The sequence below is a fragment of the Rhinolophus ferrumequinum genome, chromosome 3 (genome assembly GCF_004115265.2).
Source record: "Rhinolophus ferrumequinum isolate MPI-CBG mRhiFer1 chromosome 3, mRhiFer1_v1.p, whole genome shotgun sequence".
NCBI classification, from domain to species: domain Eukaryota; kingdom Metazoa; phylum Chordata; class Mammalia; order Chiroptera; family Rhinolophidae; genus Rhinolophus; species Rhinolophus ferrumequinum.
In genome coordinates this window covers 1,860,847-1,875,773 of record NC_046286.1, presented here as the reverse complement: position 1 = coordinate 1,875,773, position 14,927 = coordinate 1,860,847, and the positions used below count along the sequence as shown (strand labels likewise).

The 14,927-nt window shown below is 51.5% G+C and overlaps 2 protein-coding genes across 5 annotated transcripts in view; both read left to right on the top strand.

Annotated features, from left to right (window-relative positions):
- Positions 1-14,927, top strand: part of LOC117020244 (class I histocompatibility antigen, Gogo-B*0103 alpha chain) — a 151,991-nt gene that overhangs the window by 113,284 nt on the left and 23,780 nt on the right. The window contains exons 7-8 of one of the 2 annotated variants that reach the window (XM_033102593.1): positions 5,869-5,916; positions 6,074-6,834. In XM_033102593.1, the coding sequence (XP_032958484.1) occupies positions 5,869-5,916; positions 6,074-6,078 (53 nt within the window). In that variant the 3' untranslated portion in view covers positions 6,079-6,834. Of the gene's footprint in view, positions 1-5,868; positions 5,917-6,073; positions 6,835-14,927 lie in introns of those variants that run through there. The other variant, XM_033102594.1, reaches the window with a different exon arrangement.
- Positions 2,141-14,927, top strand: part of LOC117020250 (class I histocompatibility antigen, Gogo-B*0101 alpha chain-like) — a 36,567-nt gene continuing 23,780 nt past the window's right edge. The window contains exons 1-8 of one of the 3 annotated variants that reach the window (XR_004422656.1): positions 2,235-2,298; positions 2,570-2,854; positions 3,162-3,437; positions 4,026-4,301; positions 4,418-4,519; positions 5,692-5,726; positions 5,869-5,916; positions 6,074-6,834. Coding sequence is in view for 1 of the 3 variants with exons in the window: in XM_033102598.1 (XP_032958489.1) it covers positions 2,235-2,298; positions 2,570-2,854; positions 3,162-3,437; positions 4,026-4,301; positions 4,418-4,512 (996 nt within the window). In the remaining 2 variants the exon portion in view is untranslated. The other 2 variants (XR_004422657.1, XM_033102598.1) reach the window with 2 other exon arrangements.

The window sequence follows — 14,927 nt, the reverse complement described above, 5'->3', positions numbered from 1 at the left end:
AGGCCACCCTAGGCTGATTCTGTGATGGTCCCTAATAACCACCCTGGATATTCACTTCCCCCCAGTTATTAAATCAAACATTAATATCAGTGCTGGGAAGGGATTATGCAGATGTAACTAAGGTCTCAGATCAGCTGACCTCCAGACCTGGGGACTATCCACGGGGACTGTCCTAATCAGGTGAGTACTGATTGGGGTTTCGCCTGAGCAAAGATTACAAGTGACAGGGACTCAATGTGATGCATTTTCTCTACTTGCGGTTTTAAAAATGGAGGGCTACATGGCAAAGACTGCTGGTGGACACTAAGGTTTGGAGCAGCACCCCCTCTTGCTTGACAGTTGTCAAGTAAACAGGGACCTCAGACTTACAACTGGAAAAACTTGAATTCTGCTAACAATCTCTATGTAAGCTTGGAGGAAGATCCTGAGCTCAGGATGAGCACACAGCTTTGTGACATCCTGAGTAGAGAACCCATCCGTATTGGGCCTGGATTTCTGACTAAGGAACTGTGAGCAAATAAGTGGGTGTTGTTTTGAGCCATTACATTGTGGTAACATGTTATGCAGCAATAGAAAACTGATATACAGGTTCAACTGTGCAACAAATAAGCACACAGCATTTTTCCCACTGGAATGAATTTAGGAACTGATATGCACACTGGTTTGTAATAAAATATTCTCTAATTTTTTTTGTATTTTTCAGGTTAAGATTTTAAGTGATATAAATTTTAATACTAGCATTCATTCATTCATTCAACAACAAATAATTTAATGCCCACTATCTATCAGGCTTCATATGCCTGGGATACAACTTTGACCTAAACAGCTCAAAGCCCCTCTGCTCATGTGCCTGACATTCCAGAAGCTTCCCAGAGTGAGACGGAGCCATTGAAGTGTTTTCAGTGAAGAAATGACACACCCTGACTCACGTTAGCAGGATCGCTGATCCCTGTGGGGAGAACAGTCCTTGGCTGGCAGGTGAAGAGGTGGCACTAGTGCCACAATCAGGAGAGGGTGGTGGGGACTAAGAGGGGAAGAGGGCCTGAGGGGTGAGAGAGACAGAGAAGGGCTGGAGAAGCAGGGGGAGGGAAAGAGGCAGAGGTAAAGAATTCTAAAGCAGTGGAACTCTCAGATTGAAATATGCTGTTTTATAGATCTTTAATAAATTATCTAGGGCCCAGCGGGGTGTTCTGTGGAGCTGCCTAAAAACTAATCGCCTCCTTATGCTAATTAGTTTAAAAATAATAAGTGACCCGATAAAATATACACAGTTTAGATGTGAATTATTCATAAAAATAGGTGATACAAGAACATTTTAACTGCACTGAACACTTGCAGCTTTGAGGTTGTACATGGTCGAGGTGGAAATACACAGTAACAAACTGCTTCCACGTGCTTCTTTGTATTGAGGATGCGGGGACTCAACAGACAAACTCAGGGCTGTGGAATGAAGATCACTTTACAATAGAAACATCCGGAGTCACAGGTGTTCGGTCTGGGAAAGTGAGATTTAGGAGCTTTGAGAGTCTGACTGCAGTGCTGTTTACACACATATCTGTACCAAGGGTCCCAAATCATGATTTTACAGATTAGCTTCCTGGTGGTCAGGGGTTTCCAAGATTGTTACCCACTATAGTTAACAAACAACAAGGAGACTGGTCTCTGAGAATCTCTAGCTGGTGTTTTCAGGCACAATTTCGAAAGGAATTAAAGAGAAAATCCCTCTCCTTAATCTATTCCCAAGGCGGGCTCACTCTCTTGCATCAAGTTACTTGGGAATGAGTTTTCTACAAGAGTCCAGGGGGAGAGGTAAAGGAGTGGGAGGCAGGGAGTCCATTTAAGGGAAAGGGATTCGGGAAGAGAAGAGGAGGAAAAGGGGTTGAGCCCAGCCGGGTTTCCTCAGACAGCTCCTGGGCCAGGACTCAGGGAAACAGCCTGACACAGAGTGCTCAGAGCAAGAGGAAAGGTCAGGGCAGAGTCCCAGGTCCCGTGAGGGCGGAGTCTGGGGCGGGGAAGCTCAGTGTTGGGGAGTCCTCACTTCCTCGCGGTTTCACTTCTCCTTCTCACAACCTGTGTCGAGTCCTCAGTCTGGAAACTCCTGACGCGACCCCAGTTCTCACTCCTATTGGGTGTCCGGTTTCTAGAGAAGCCAATCAGGGTCACCGCCTTTCCGGTTATAAAGTGTCCACGGACGCGCCCGCACACAGTGTCCCCAGAGCCGGAGGCTGCGGGTCATGGGCCCTGGAACCCTCCTCCTGCTGCTCTCGGGGGCCCTGGGCCTGTCGGGGACCCGGGCGGGTAAGTGCGGGGCCGGGAGGGAACGGTCTCCGCGGGGGGAAAGCGAGGGGACCGCCGGGTGGGGACGCAGGGCCCCGGGGAAGATGTGTCCCCACCGCCCCGGCCCAGACCCCAGATCCCCGGGCCACTCCCTGTCCTGACCCCGGGTCTCCCACGCCCTCCCCTTTTCTGTCTCCCGGGCTCCCTTGCCCCCTCCGGGCATATCGGCCTCGGACCCGGGACCCGCGCCGGGAGGAGGGTCGCCTGGGTCTCAGCCCCTCCTTGTCCCCAGGCTCCCACTCCCTGACGTATTTCGGCACCTCCTGGTCCCGGCCCGGCCACGGGGAGCCCCGTTTTGTCGCCGTCGGCTACGTGGACGACACGCAGTTCGTGCGGTTCGACAGCGACACCGAGAGTCCGAGGGTGGAGCCGCTCGCGCCTTGGATGGAGGGGCCGTGGGTGGAGCAGGTGATGCCGGCGTACTGGGATCGGCAGACACTGCACGCCAAGCTCTCCCAACAGATTTTGCGCGAGTCCCTGCAGACCCCGCTCCGCTACTACGACCAGAGCGAGGCCGGTGAGCGACGCGGGCATGGGTCGCGGTCACTATCCTCAACCCCACGGACGGGCCGGAGTCTCCCCGAGTCTCCGGGTCCGAGCTTCACCCTGAGGCTGCGGGACCCTCCCGGCCCCTCCACCCGGGAAGAGCCCGCGGGGACTTTAACCCAGTTTCATTTTCAGTTCGGGCTCCATCACTGCCGGGTGGGCGGGGCCGGGGCTGCCCGCGGGGCGAGATTAAAGGGGCGGGGCTGATCGCGGCAGGTTAAAAGGGCGGGGCTGTCGGAAGAGCGGGGTTAACTGCGTGGGACTGGGGCGGGGGTCAGGGTCTCACACCATCCAGGTGAGGTTTGGCTGCGACGTGGGGCCTGACGGGCGCCTCCTCCGCGGGTACGGGCAGGTCGCCTACGACGGCGTCGATTATCTCGTCCTGAACGAGGACCTGCGCTCCTGGACCGTGGAGGACACGGCGGCTCAGATCACCTGGCGCAGGTGGGAGACGCTTGCTGTGAAGGATCGCGTCAAGGGCTACTTTGAAGGCATGTGCGTGGAGTGGCTCGGCAAATACCTGGAGAAGGGGAAGGAGACGCTGCTGCGCGCAGGTAAGAGGGGCCGCGGGGCTCCTACAAGGAGAGGAGGAAATGGGATCAACACCAGGACCCCCCTCCCCGACCACGGGAGATGGAGTCCGCCTGGGTTTTCAGATCCGGTACCAGAGAGTGACCCAAAGGGCCCACCTTCTCTCAGGGACAGTTAGGGGTGCAGTTTCTCTGGGGGTGCTGGGGGGGGAACCATCTCAGAAATAGCATCAGCGGTTCCCTGTGACTCTGGCAGCTGCTCTGGGAACCCTGGGGGACTTTCTCAGGCCTTGTTCTCTGCCCCACACCTAGTGTGAGTGACCTCTGACCCCAACTTTTCTGAGTCATTTGGCTTCCACCCAGCTCAGGACCAGGAATCCCTTTTCTCTCCATCAGAGACCTATCTCTGCCTTGGGCTGTCTCCACCTGACTCTAGAACTTTCTAAAGAATGGAGATTATCCTGAATGCCTATGTCCAGTCTGGTGTGTGGGTTTTGTGTTTCCTTCCCCCACCCCAGTTGTCCTGACCAGTCTCAGGATGGTCACATGACCACTGCTGGAGTGTCCGATGAGGGATGCAAAGGTCCTGAATTTTCTGACCCTTCTCCTCAGACCCTCCAAAGACACACGTGACCCACCACCGCACCTCTGACCGTGATGTCACCCTGAAGTGCTGGGCGCTGGGCTTCTACCCTGCGGAGATCACCCTGACCTGGCAGCGCGATGGGGAGGACCTGACCCAGGACACGGAGCTCGTGGAGACCAGGCCTGCGGGGGACGGGACCTTCCAGAAGTGGGCAGCTGTGGGGGTGCCTTCTGGAGAGGAGCAGAGATACACGTGCCATGTGCAGCACGAGGGGCTGCCCGAGCCCCTGACCCTGAGATGGGGTACGGAGGGGGCCGTGGGCACAGAGCCTCTTCTCAGGGAAAGCAGGGGCGTCTGGAGGACTTCAGGTCGGGGCTGAGGCCTGGGGTCAGGGCCCTCACCTTCCCTTCCCTTCCAGAGCCGCTGCGGCCTCAGGCCACCATCCCCACTGTCGTGGTGGGCGTCTTTGCTGGGCTGGTCCTCCTTGGAGCTGTGCTGTGGAGGTGGAGGTAGCGCTCAGGTAGGGAAGGGGCGGGGACTGAGGTGTCTTGTCCCACTGGGGGGTTTCAAGCTCCAGGTAGACGTGTGTCCTGCCTCATTAGTGGGAAGGACCATCCACACACGTGTGCTTTCCCTGTCTGGGGCCCTATTAATATTTACTCTTTATTAATGCTCGTGTGAAAATGAGATACAGATTTATCACCTTGATGAACCAGTGATGGGGACCTTATTCTCAGTAGTCACATGTTGTGACCTGCACAACACAAGCCGTGGGAAGATGAGGGAGGTGGTGAGGGTTAAACTGTAATAAAGAGACAGAGACTCAAATACAGTTAAATCACAGAGGACCAAGGGACTCGCAGCCTCAAGAAACTGGAGCAATGAATAAGGTCTACTGGGGTATTTATTGATTACAAACAAAGGAATCACGTGATTTTAAGCACGGCCTGTGAAACTCTTGCAAAATTAAAAAAATACTTTTTGAGCCCAGTTTTAGGTCCCACAGCAACCGAAGCATATAGTCCCATGATATCTAACGTGTGGTATGCACCTCCGGGGGGGGGGGAGACAGTCTCTGGTGATGAGCCATTCCATGAGCTGAGCAGTAAGAGCGAGATCTTATCGCTCTAATGGACCTCTCTCACAATTAGATGAGAGGGAGCAGCAAGAGTCAGCAGCTGCTTTTCTCAAGCAAGAGGGAAGGGAGACAAGGCTCCTTTCCATTTATTTTACAGCAGCTCATCAGGGGTCTCAACGGGTCCCATCTGGCTTGAGTTGTTCCTTCGTCTGGTTTGAGTTGTTCCTTCTGTAAGGAATCTTACTCGTCTTTGACTGCGAACCCTTCTTTCTGGAGACCAGGTGGAGAGACACGAGTCATAAAACTCTAATCCCAAAGAGGCACATTTCCACAATCCTTCCTTTCTTAGGGAAAAGCAGGAGGGGACAAACGGTTAGGCTGCTGTGCGACCACCACAGTCACAGGTCAGAGCAGAAGGTCCCTGCTGACGACAGACCTCCAAGAAGATGGTTGGTCCAGTCCCCACACATGTACTTTCCTCAGGTTTCCTGATCCTGCTGTGGGTCTGTAGTCACAGTTCTGGAAACTTCTCTGGGGTCCAGGACTAGAGGGTTCTTCTAGGACCTCATGGTCCTGCCTCCTTCCTGGCTTCTCATGTGATGGTTTCTTCCCAGAGGTGGAAATGAAGAGAGAGACGTTCAGGCTGCAGGTGAGTATGGAGGGGGGTGATCCCTGACGCTCGTGGGAGAGTGTAGATGGAAGCCCTTGGGGGAGCTCCCCCACCCCCATAATTCCTCCTTTAGCCACATCTGCTGTGAGCTCTGACCACATCCTGTTTTGTTCTCCCCCAGGCGGTGACAGTGCCCAGGGCTCTGATGTGTCTCTCACGGCTTCTAGAGGTGAGACCTGGAGGGCTGAAGTGGGGAGGGGGTGCAGAAGGGACAGGACTGGGGACTGGGGATTCTTAGGGACAGTTTGAGCATGTGGTGGTCTTTTGAGCATGTCACCACTTACAGCCACTAACCTGAATTTGTTTGTGATTTTTTTCTTCTACAGCATGAGACAGCTGCCTAGCGGGGACTGAGTGATGCAAGATTTGTTCCTGCCCCCACTTTGTGACACAGGACCCTCTGAGCTCTCTTTCCGCAAAGGGCATCTGAATGTGTCTGCGTTCCTCTCGCACCATGTGAGGAGCTGGGAGACTGCCTGCCCCCTGCCCTCCACGCCCCCTCCCCACACTGACCAGTCTCTTCCCTGATCCCCTGTCCTGTTCCCGCAGAGGCTGTTTGCATCCCCGCCTTTACTTCATGTTACGCTGAGTGGTAACTTATTACTTCCTGGTAAAATAAGAATGTGGACGTGAATTTGTTTTTTCAATTCTTGCTATGACGGGTTGATGGGTTCATTTATGAAGGAGAAAATCCTAAAGTTTGAGAGGAAGTAAATGGAAGACCTGAGAACCTTCCAGAATCCGTGTGTTTGCTGTGCTGAGTCTGTCGCAGGTGGAGACAGGAGAGGCTGTGAGGACCGAGCGTGGACGCGGCCCGAGCCCAGTCGGGGCTCAGTGCATCGTGGGCTCTGACGTGGTCACTCCTCGGCGGGGTCACCTCTCTGCCCCTTTGTCCTCGTCCCTTCAGTAGGACCTCGTCCCACCAGGACCTGTGATCACAGGGACTAGGACATCACCCAGGTCTGGTCTTGTCAGTGACGGCTTCGTGTGGCCGGGTCACCAGGCTCAGGCCTGGCCCGACCCTCGGCCCCCATCCTTTGGGTGTTCATTGTTGTTTCCACAGAGGAATATGACTGTGTTTGTTCTTGTTACTAGTCCTGGTCTCATTTTCCGCTGGGTGTCCCCTGTCTGTCAGCAGCAGGAGGTGTTTTGCCTGTCATTGTCCCCACAAGACCAGGGGGACCCTGCACACAGGAGTCTGGATTGAGAGATGAATTTTCAGACTCATCCGGCTCTTGCCTCCTTCTAGGGCTTGATGGTTCTTTCCATCTTTTCTCAAACTATCAGAGGAACCAGATTCTGGAATGAGCAGAGGAGGGATCCCGTAATTTCTCATCTTAGGCAAGTTCCTGCTGGAATTCTGCTCTGCTCGCCGCCCTCTCTCCCTGCCCTGAGCTCTAGTGCTGGCTCCAGTCCAAATTCAGGGGTTTATGAAGCAGAGTCTGCTTTAGATTTGTATTTGGTTGGAGAATAATAGGACCCATAAGTTGGGGCTCACTGTTTCCTGAAGAGGGAAATATAACTGTGCTGTGGTGTTCAGGAGGGCAGGTGTGGGAGAAAGAAGGGGGGAGGGGAGGAGAGCAGCACCTGAGAGAAAAGGGGAGGTGGCCCTGATGCCAGTGTGAGGGGACTTGGTGCTGTAGCTGCCACACAACAGCATTTGACCCGAGGCTACATTAATAAAGACACTGTCTCTAGAACAGGGAGGCGCTGTCACTGATCACTCACTGACATTGGCCGTGTCCCAGATGTGTGACAGTGTCTGCATCTGGGAAACATCACTGATGTAAAGTCAGAAAAATGGCTGCCCTTGGGGAGCGTCTGTTCCAGTGGGAAGAGACAGACTATATCCTATAGCACAGTAAGCGAGGAGGGTGTGTATGTTAGAGGGAGGTAAGTGTTCCGGGAAAATGCAGTGGGAAGGGGACCAGGGTGTGGGGTGTGGGGCCAGGGAAGACGGCTGTTTAAATTGGGGTGCTCAGGGGACCTCCCTGGGAAGCTGCCCTGAGGGAAGATGTGAAGGACACGAGGAATTACCCACGAGGACGTCTGAGCACGTTTTTTCCAGGCAGGGAACCTGCAGTGGGAGTGCCCTGGGGCAGGAGTGTGTCTGGTTTCTGGGAAGAGCAGGGAGGCCGGTGTGGCTGCAGCAGAGAGTGATGGAGAAGAGACAGGTGCGGCCCGACCACGTGGCCGGGAGGGTGGTAGACGGCAGTGTCCTGTGCTCTGAGTGAGGTGGGAGGTACAGGACAGTTAGGAGCAGAAGGGGACATGGTGTGACCTCCTTTCCGAGGACGGCTGGGGCTGCGGGTCTGAGGACAGACCTGGGGGAGGGAAGCCGGAGGAATCTGCAGGGTTCTGGGCTGTACGTGCTGCCAGTGGGGGTGAGCGGTGGGAACAGTGGGAGTGGGGTTCTGGGTACGTCCTGAAGGTGGACATTACAGCGTTTCCTAATGGGTCTGTCTGGGGGTGAGAGTCAGGGACACCCAACATCTCAGAGGATACAGGTAGAAAGATGGAGGTGCTGTCAGCATAGATGGCGAAGGGTCTGGAAGGAGCATATCTGAGGGGCGGGGGGCATCACAGACATTGATTTTAAGAGATATTGGAGATGAGATGTCTGTTAGAAATACAAGTGAGGTCATCGGACTGGCAGTTGGACAGATGGCTCAGGAGATTAGCAGAAATGTCACGTGGAGAAACAGACTTGGGAGGTGACACATATAAATGATATTTAAAGACTTGAGCACAGATGAGGTCACCAAGGGAGTGATGGCTGTAGAAGAGAAAGGAACAGGACTGAACCCTGGACCCCAGTGCTGTGATCTGATCAGACCACACACCTGAGCAGACAGCACAGTTCTGACCCATGTTGATAAGGCACGTAGACCAGGGAGTCCCAAACTTCCCTGGGCACAGGAATCACCTGGACATCTTGTTAAGACTCAGAAAGTCTGGAGCAGAGCAGAGACTCTGGATTTATAAGGAGGTTGGAGCTGCTGCTGGTCTTCAGATCACACTTTTAGTAGCAAGAGCGTCACCAGGATTCCCACAGGGCTGTGCGTCAGCCTCACCTGCAGGGCTTGTTACAGAAGCGACTCCTGGGCTTGTGTCCCGTTCTCTGAGACGGTGGGTCTGGCAGAGGCCTGAGTGTCTGTAACAAGCCCACCAGCTCCCTGGGGCTCAGCCAGCGTGGGAACCTCTGAGGTCAGTGATGGGGCTCTGAGGTCAGGGTCGGAAATGGTCTTAAATAACATTTTAAAGGTGTTTTTCCTCAGAAAGGGGAGGACATATATTGTCAATTATGAGACGTGATGTTGGGAGTTACATGTCGTTCTCTCTACCATGGGTCAGAGTCAGGTGGGAGATTTAGGAGTGGGTCACAGGTCAGTATAATCTCTGAATGCTCACTCCTGAAACTATCCCCCAGATTGATTTCTGGGAGTAAAGAATGGAATCCAAATTTTTTCCTAGTTTAGATACAAAGTAGTTTATCTATCTATCTATCTACCTATCTATCTATCTACCTACCTATCCATCCATCTATCATCTATCTATTGTCTATTTATGATATTGGGGTCTAACACTATTGTGGGGAGGCCACAGAACACACTCGAGCCCACACACCAGGAACTGACCCACAGTCCCCTAGGTCGGGTCCCACGTGGGAACCACGGCCCCTGCTGCTGGCACACGTGTCACTGCTCACACCACTGACATCCATGTGGACACCGGACCCTGCGGCCATGACTGCTGTCACTGCAGCTCCTGGCAGCTGGTGTTGTTACTGCCAAATGCGTTCTGCACGGTTCCAGCCTCTGTGTCACCACATCCTGAGTCAGAGTCTGGCATGTGGTCACCTGATGGGGGAGCCTCATGCCGTGTCCAGCTCAAGAGTGTTAGGGACAGTGGGTTTCCCTCTTTTATGGAGTGACGTGGTCTCTGCCTCCCACCAAGACTCTACGTGTGGAATTTTCCTAATGTAGGAAGAGACTTCAGGTCCTTGGGTTGTGGGATGGAAAAAGAATGACTAATTTCAATTCTTGTAGCAAAGATCTGAGACTAGAACTTTCTCTGGTACTTTGTAGGCACTCAGGTTTGGCTGGGAGAACAGGGACTAATAAATGACATCGTTCAACTTAATCTCTTGATAATCGGTTCTGGGGTCCAAATTTTGTCTGCTCCAGTTTGTACTTGCAAATAAGTGGAGTGGCTTTGTAGGATGGTGAGACGATTACTCAAAACATCTTCTCCCTGCCTCTGTCTCCTACTAGGATTAGAACCCCCTATGTGTGCCCTGATGTGTTATGTTAATATTTGTATTTCCTTGTGCATGGTAGTAATTTCTGGGGAGCAGATCTAACATCATTTTTTTATTGAATCACCACAAAGGACTAAAAAACAAACACTGTCCCAGTATTCAGGTTTATTCGCAGTTCCATTCAAAGTCTGGACCATGAGCAGCAGGTAGCAGACCCGAGGACCTGATATAAATGCTTATATTTGCTGATCTTCTGTCTCTGGGATGAGATAAGGTAGAGGTTCACTTGCTTACTCTTACTCTCCATTTCTCTGTGTGGGACGATGAGGGCTTTTATCCTTCACCCAACCAATTCTCTGATGCTCGGACACCACCTGGGTGTCCCCCAATCAGGGAATCCTGCCACTACCTGGAGTTATAATAGCATCAGCCCCCACAGGTTACGGGCTTCGTCCCACAGCTGCCCTCACTGCCCTCACTTAGGACGCAAGTCACAAGTTTCAGGTCCCCATGTCACCTGCACTTCTGTCTGATGTGGGTACTAAGTGGGGATCCCCCCTTTCAAGTTTGATAATTTGCTAGAACAACTCAGAACTCAGGAAGATGCTAAGCTTATGTTACAGTTGGTTATAAAGGATACAAGTGAGCACCAGATGAGGAGGTCCGCAGGGCGAGGTCTGGAAGGGTCCCCAGCGCAGGAGCCTCTGTCACTGTGGGGTTGGAACTTGCAGCACTCTCCTCCCCCATCATGTTATGTGTTCACCAATTCAGAAGCTTTCTGAACCCCGTTGTGAAAGGTTTTATGGAAGGTTCACTGTAGGTGTGATTGATTAAATCACTGGCCACTGGGGATTGAACTCAACCTCCAGCCCCTCTCCCCAGAGGTTGGATGAGGCTGAAGTTCCGACCCTCTAATCATAGCTTGGTCTTTCTGGTGACCAGCCCCATCCTGAAGCTGTCCCGGGCCCCTCAGCCAAGAGTCATCTCATTGGCATCCCACAGACACTCTTGTCAGTAAGGAGATCACAAGGATTTTGGGAGATTTGTACCAGGAAGCAGGGACATAGACCAAATACTTCTTATTATAGCTCAGGCTATGCCCCGGGCTTTGTCTACAGATCCCTTATGGGAAAACGATTTTAATAGTTAAAAGATGTTGGCACATTAGATTGAGAGAATATAGAAATATAAGAGTTGATAGGATTCAGCTAAAAATTAGGATGCAAACTGGACTCTCCCATTCCACCATTAACAATCAGTTCAGTCCATCTGTTCAGTATGAAAATGTCTCCCAGGCTGAGGCCACTCGGGTTTGCAGGCTCCATTCGATCTTGTCAGATTCCAAAAGCAGAGGTGGTCTCAGCTGTACACGGCTTCCCCCTTTCAGGCATCGCTATAACTGAGCTAGAGACAGTCTCATCTCTTGCTCACACCTCCTCTGAGTGCTAATGTAATACTCGATTTCCCTCAGGACATAACCCATTTACTCATTCCTTTACCTGCAGCTACTATTCCCCATTTTCTCCATTGATACCAAACGTTTCCACCTTTGGAAGGGACGTTAGCTTTGGCACCTGTGCTGGTCTAGACGGCAAGCAGCGATACCTGTCTAGCATGTGCGTCCCCTCTGTCCACTCCACCCAGAGGGGACGGTCACACAGTGCAGGACCAGTGGGCTCACTGAGCACAGGCCGTACAGCTGCGGTCACTGTCAGCCCCTGGGGATCCTGACACAGGTGTGACAATATAGTTAGTGTCGTGCTCACCAGTTAGTCCTGTTTCTGGCGCTTGTAGTGGCAGCCCTGTCCAGAGACTAGGGCACCAGGTGGGAAGAAAGAAAGTTGAGATGACATACAGTCACACTACCGTCCCCCCACTTGGGAAGGATGGTAGTCGTACCAGCATCCTGCCCCAAGCTCTACTCAGATCCACCAGGGAAAAGAGGAAACCAACCATGGGGCACTCCCGTAGCCCCTCAGGTGGGGTGTGAGCAACAGGCATTAACGGGTGTCAGCCAGCCCTTCGTGCCTGTCCCCCCCCCCCGCCCCGTTTTAGACAGCCAACATTTCCGTTGTCCATCCAGTTCTCTACCAAACTATTATTCCACGGAGGATGTCTCTCTGTCCTCGTGGGACATTATGGGCTGTAAGTGTGTTCCTAGGTCTGAATGTGACTCGGCGTCCAGACTGGTGCAATGTCTTCTGGTCCTTTCCTAGCGCTCTGAGCCTTGGCATGGACCACCTGGTAAGCCAAGCCCAATCCAGAAGCAGCGGCTACTCTGTTAAGACCCATTCCAGCCACCACCCTGCGGCTCCAGCCTCCGTGTGCCTTGTGCCTCGAAGGCCTTCCCTCCAGGACATCTGTGACACAACCGTCTGTGGTCTCTCTCTTGTTGGCACACAGAGCAGTTCTTCTTTGTGCCTCAGCGGATGCAAGAGGAATATGTCTAGATTCAGCCCCTCGCTGCTTTGCGGCACCCCCCAATGTCCACGTATTTCAGGGAGCCTGGGGAAAGAGGCTCCCTGCCCATGTGCATACCCTCCCTACATCCATCCCCTGGCAGCACGATCCTGTATAAACCATCCCTACGTTTTCATGGAACACTTCCAGGCACTGTCCTCAACACTAGAGTGTGTCTCCAACGTTATTCAGGACATTGCGTGTATTTCAGGTGTCAAGATTATTTCATAGGCTAATTTCAATTAATGTCCAGTAGCAGCAAGTGACTGCCCCTTGAATGGAAATTCTCTAGTTCAAAGTTCCCGCAGTCACCACTGAGCGGCTCAGAGGCTTTGCCATGAGGTCCCGTAGCTGCTCCACTCGGGCTGCTGTACAGAGAATGTGTCTGTCCTGGCTCTGCAGCTTCCGTTCCCTGCTCTTTGGGTTCCATTTAGCACGTCCAAGTAATGTTGCTTACAGGGTGCATTTGCACGTCTCTGTCTTGCGACACTAGATGGGGACAGTGTTCCCCAGCCAGACATAATATCCGTTCCCATAACACACTCGGGTACAGGAGACACTGCCTCGTCACTAAAGCCTGCATCAACTGTCCCGTTTGTATCCTCGTCTTCACTGGATCCTATCAGCTCTTATGTGTCTACTTTCTCTCAATCTAACTGTGCCCATGGTAGGGCTTCACTAGCGGGTTTGGTGCCACAGGCAGGGGGTTCCCGTGTGAAGCACCCAGTGCAGACCATTACACCCTCTCTTCTCCAACCCTCGACCATTCATCCTCAGCTGGGGTTCGAGTAAACTCTGGCTCTTAGTCAATCTTTATCCTGATTAATGTGCCTGACTATTGTCCCAAGTGGTTGCAGATCAGGTTTCTCATTCTAGTCTTTGCCGTCCTGCTTTTCAAATTCCTCCACACTGGGGTGAATAGAGCCATCTTGTTTGGGGCCCTTTAGTTTTGAAGGAACAACAAGGGTTCCCCCTTTACTCCACCCACCCTTCAGTAGTATTAAGACCTGTGTTTTAACTTCATCAATGTTTGTTTTATTCTTCCCGTTTCTTTTTTGGAAGCAAAGAAGCACAAAGCTCTTGAGTTAGGAAAACAAATGGTACTTTCAGGGAAGGAATGGGGGTGCCTCAGCCTTTCTTGTTGCAGAAAAACATAGATAGCTTTAAAGACAATTAAGAGAAACCTGACCCAGATGCCCAAACAAACGAGGAGTGACTAGAACTTTATCATTATTTCTCTAGGCTTGGTCCTTGGGGATACACTGGGACATGCGGAATGTCCCCACGTGGACTTCTATAACTCCGGGAGGTATAACTGGAACTTTTACCTTCTGAGCCCTGCACTCATTTCACCCAACCCCCCACCCCCTGCCCACAATCACTTCTCTGTGTCTCTGAGGTGTTTTTGTGTTTCCTTTAGATTATTCATATAAGTGAGAGCACCCAGTATTGTCTTTCTCTATCTGATATTTTGTTTAGCATAATACCCTCTAAGTCCTCCATGTTGCAAATGGAAGGATTTCTTTTTTATGGCTGAATAATATATATATATATATATATGTATATGTATATATATATTTCAATATATATATTTCCATATATATACATATATATATTTAAAATATGGTGAATGTTTAAATTTAAAAAGTATTACAATAAAAGGCACATTGCCATTAATCCCCCTCAAAATAACGGATTGAGAAAATGCTCCGCAAAATGGAAGTTTGAAGCTTATTTTATGCATAGAATCAAAGGAGGAGGGTTACATGAAATCCATTGGTGGTAGATTAAGGGTGTGGGAGAAAGCAAAGCGGTGAAATCTCTGGGATTGGATAGAAGTAAATTGGAGAGACAGGTACTTCTTTCACAGAGGTGGGTGCAGGACAGTTAATAGTTCACTTTTTACAGCACATAGAGATGGTCATCAGGAGACAAGAATAACAATGAGGGAGTCTATAGTTTCCTGCTCTGGTCTGGAAAAAGGGATTACTGACTTTCCAAGGAAATGTTATCCTAGACGCAAAAAGACAATAGACGGGCTCACTCAAGGTAGAGACTGACCTTTGCCAAGGAAGCTACAGACTAAAGATGTGACTTCCCGCCATGGCCCACCTTACTTAGGAATTTTCATGTTCAGGCCATCTGTGTGGTTATTTTCAGTCTCCCGAGCTTGTCAGGTTTAACATGTGGCCCCTTTTCTGTCCACAAAAGGAAAAGCTGGACCCCACTATGATGCTGAATTTACTGCCAGCTCTGCGTGGTTTAAACAACTCAAAGATTGTTACTCATTACACAATGTGAATGTGAGGGGTGAGTCTGCGAGTGCTGATGTGAAGGCAGCTGAAGCATTTTTATAAATTCTAGATGAGCTGATTGTAGAGGAAAATTACTTGCCAGAGCAAATAGTCAATATGCATGAAATCTCCCTGTTCTGCAAACTGCTGCCTCAAAGGACTTTC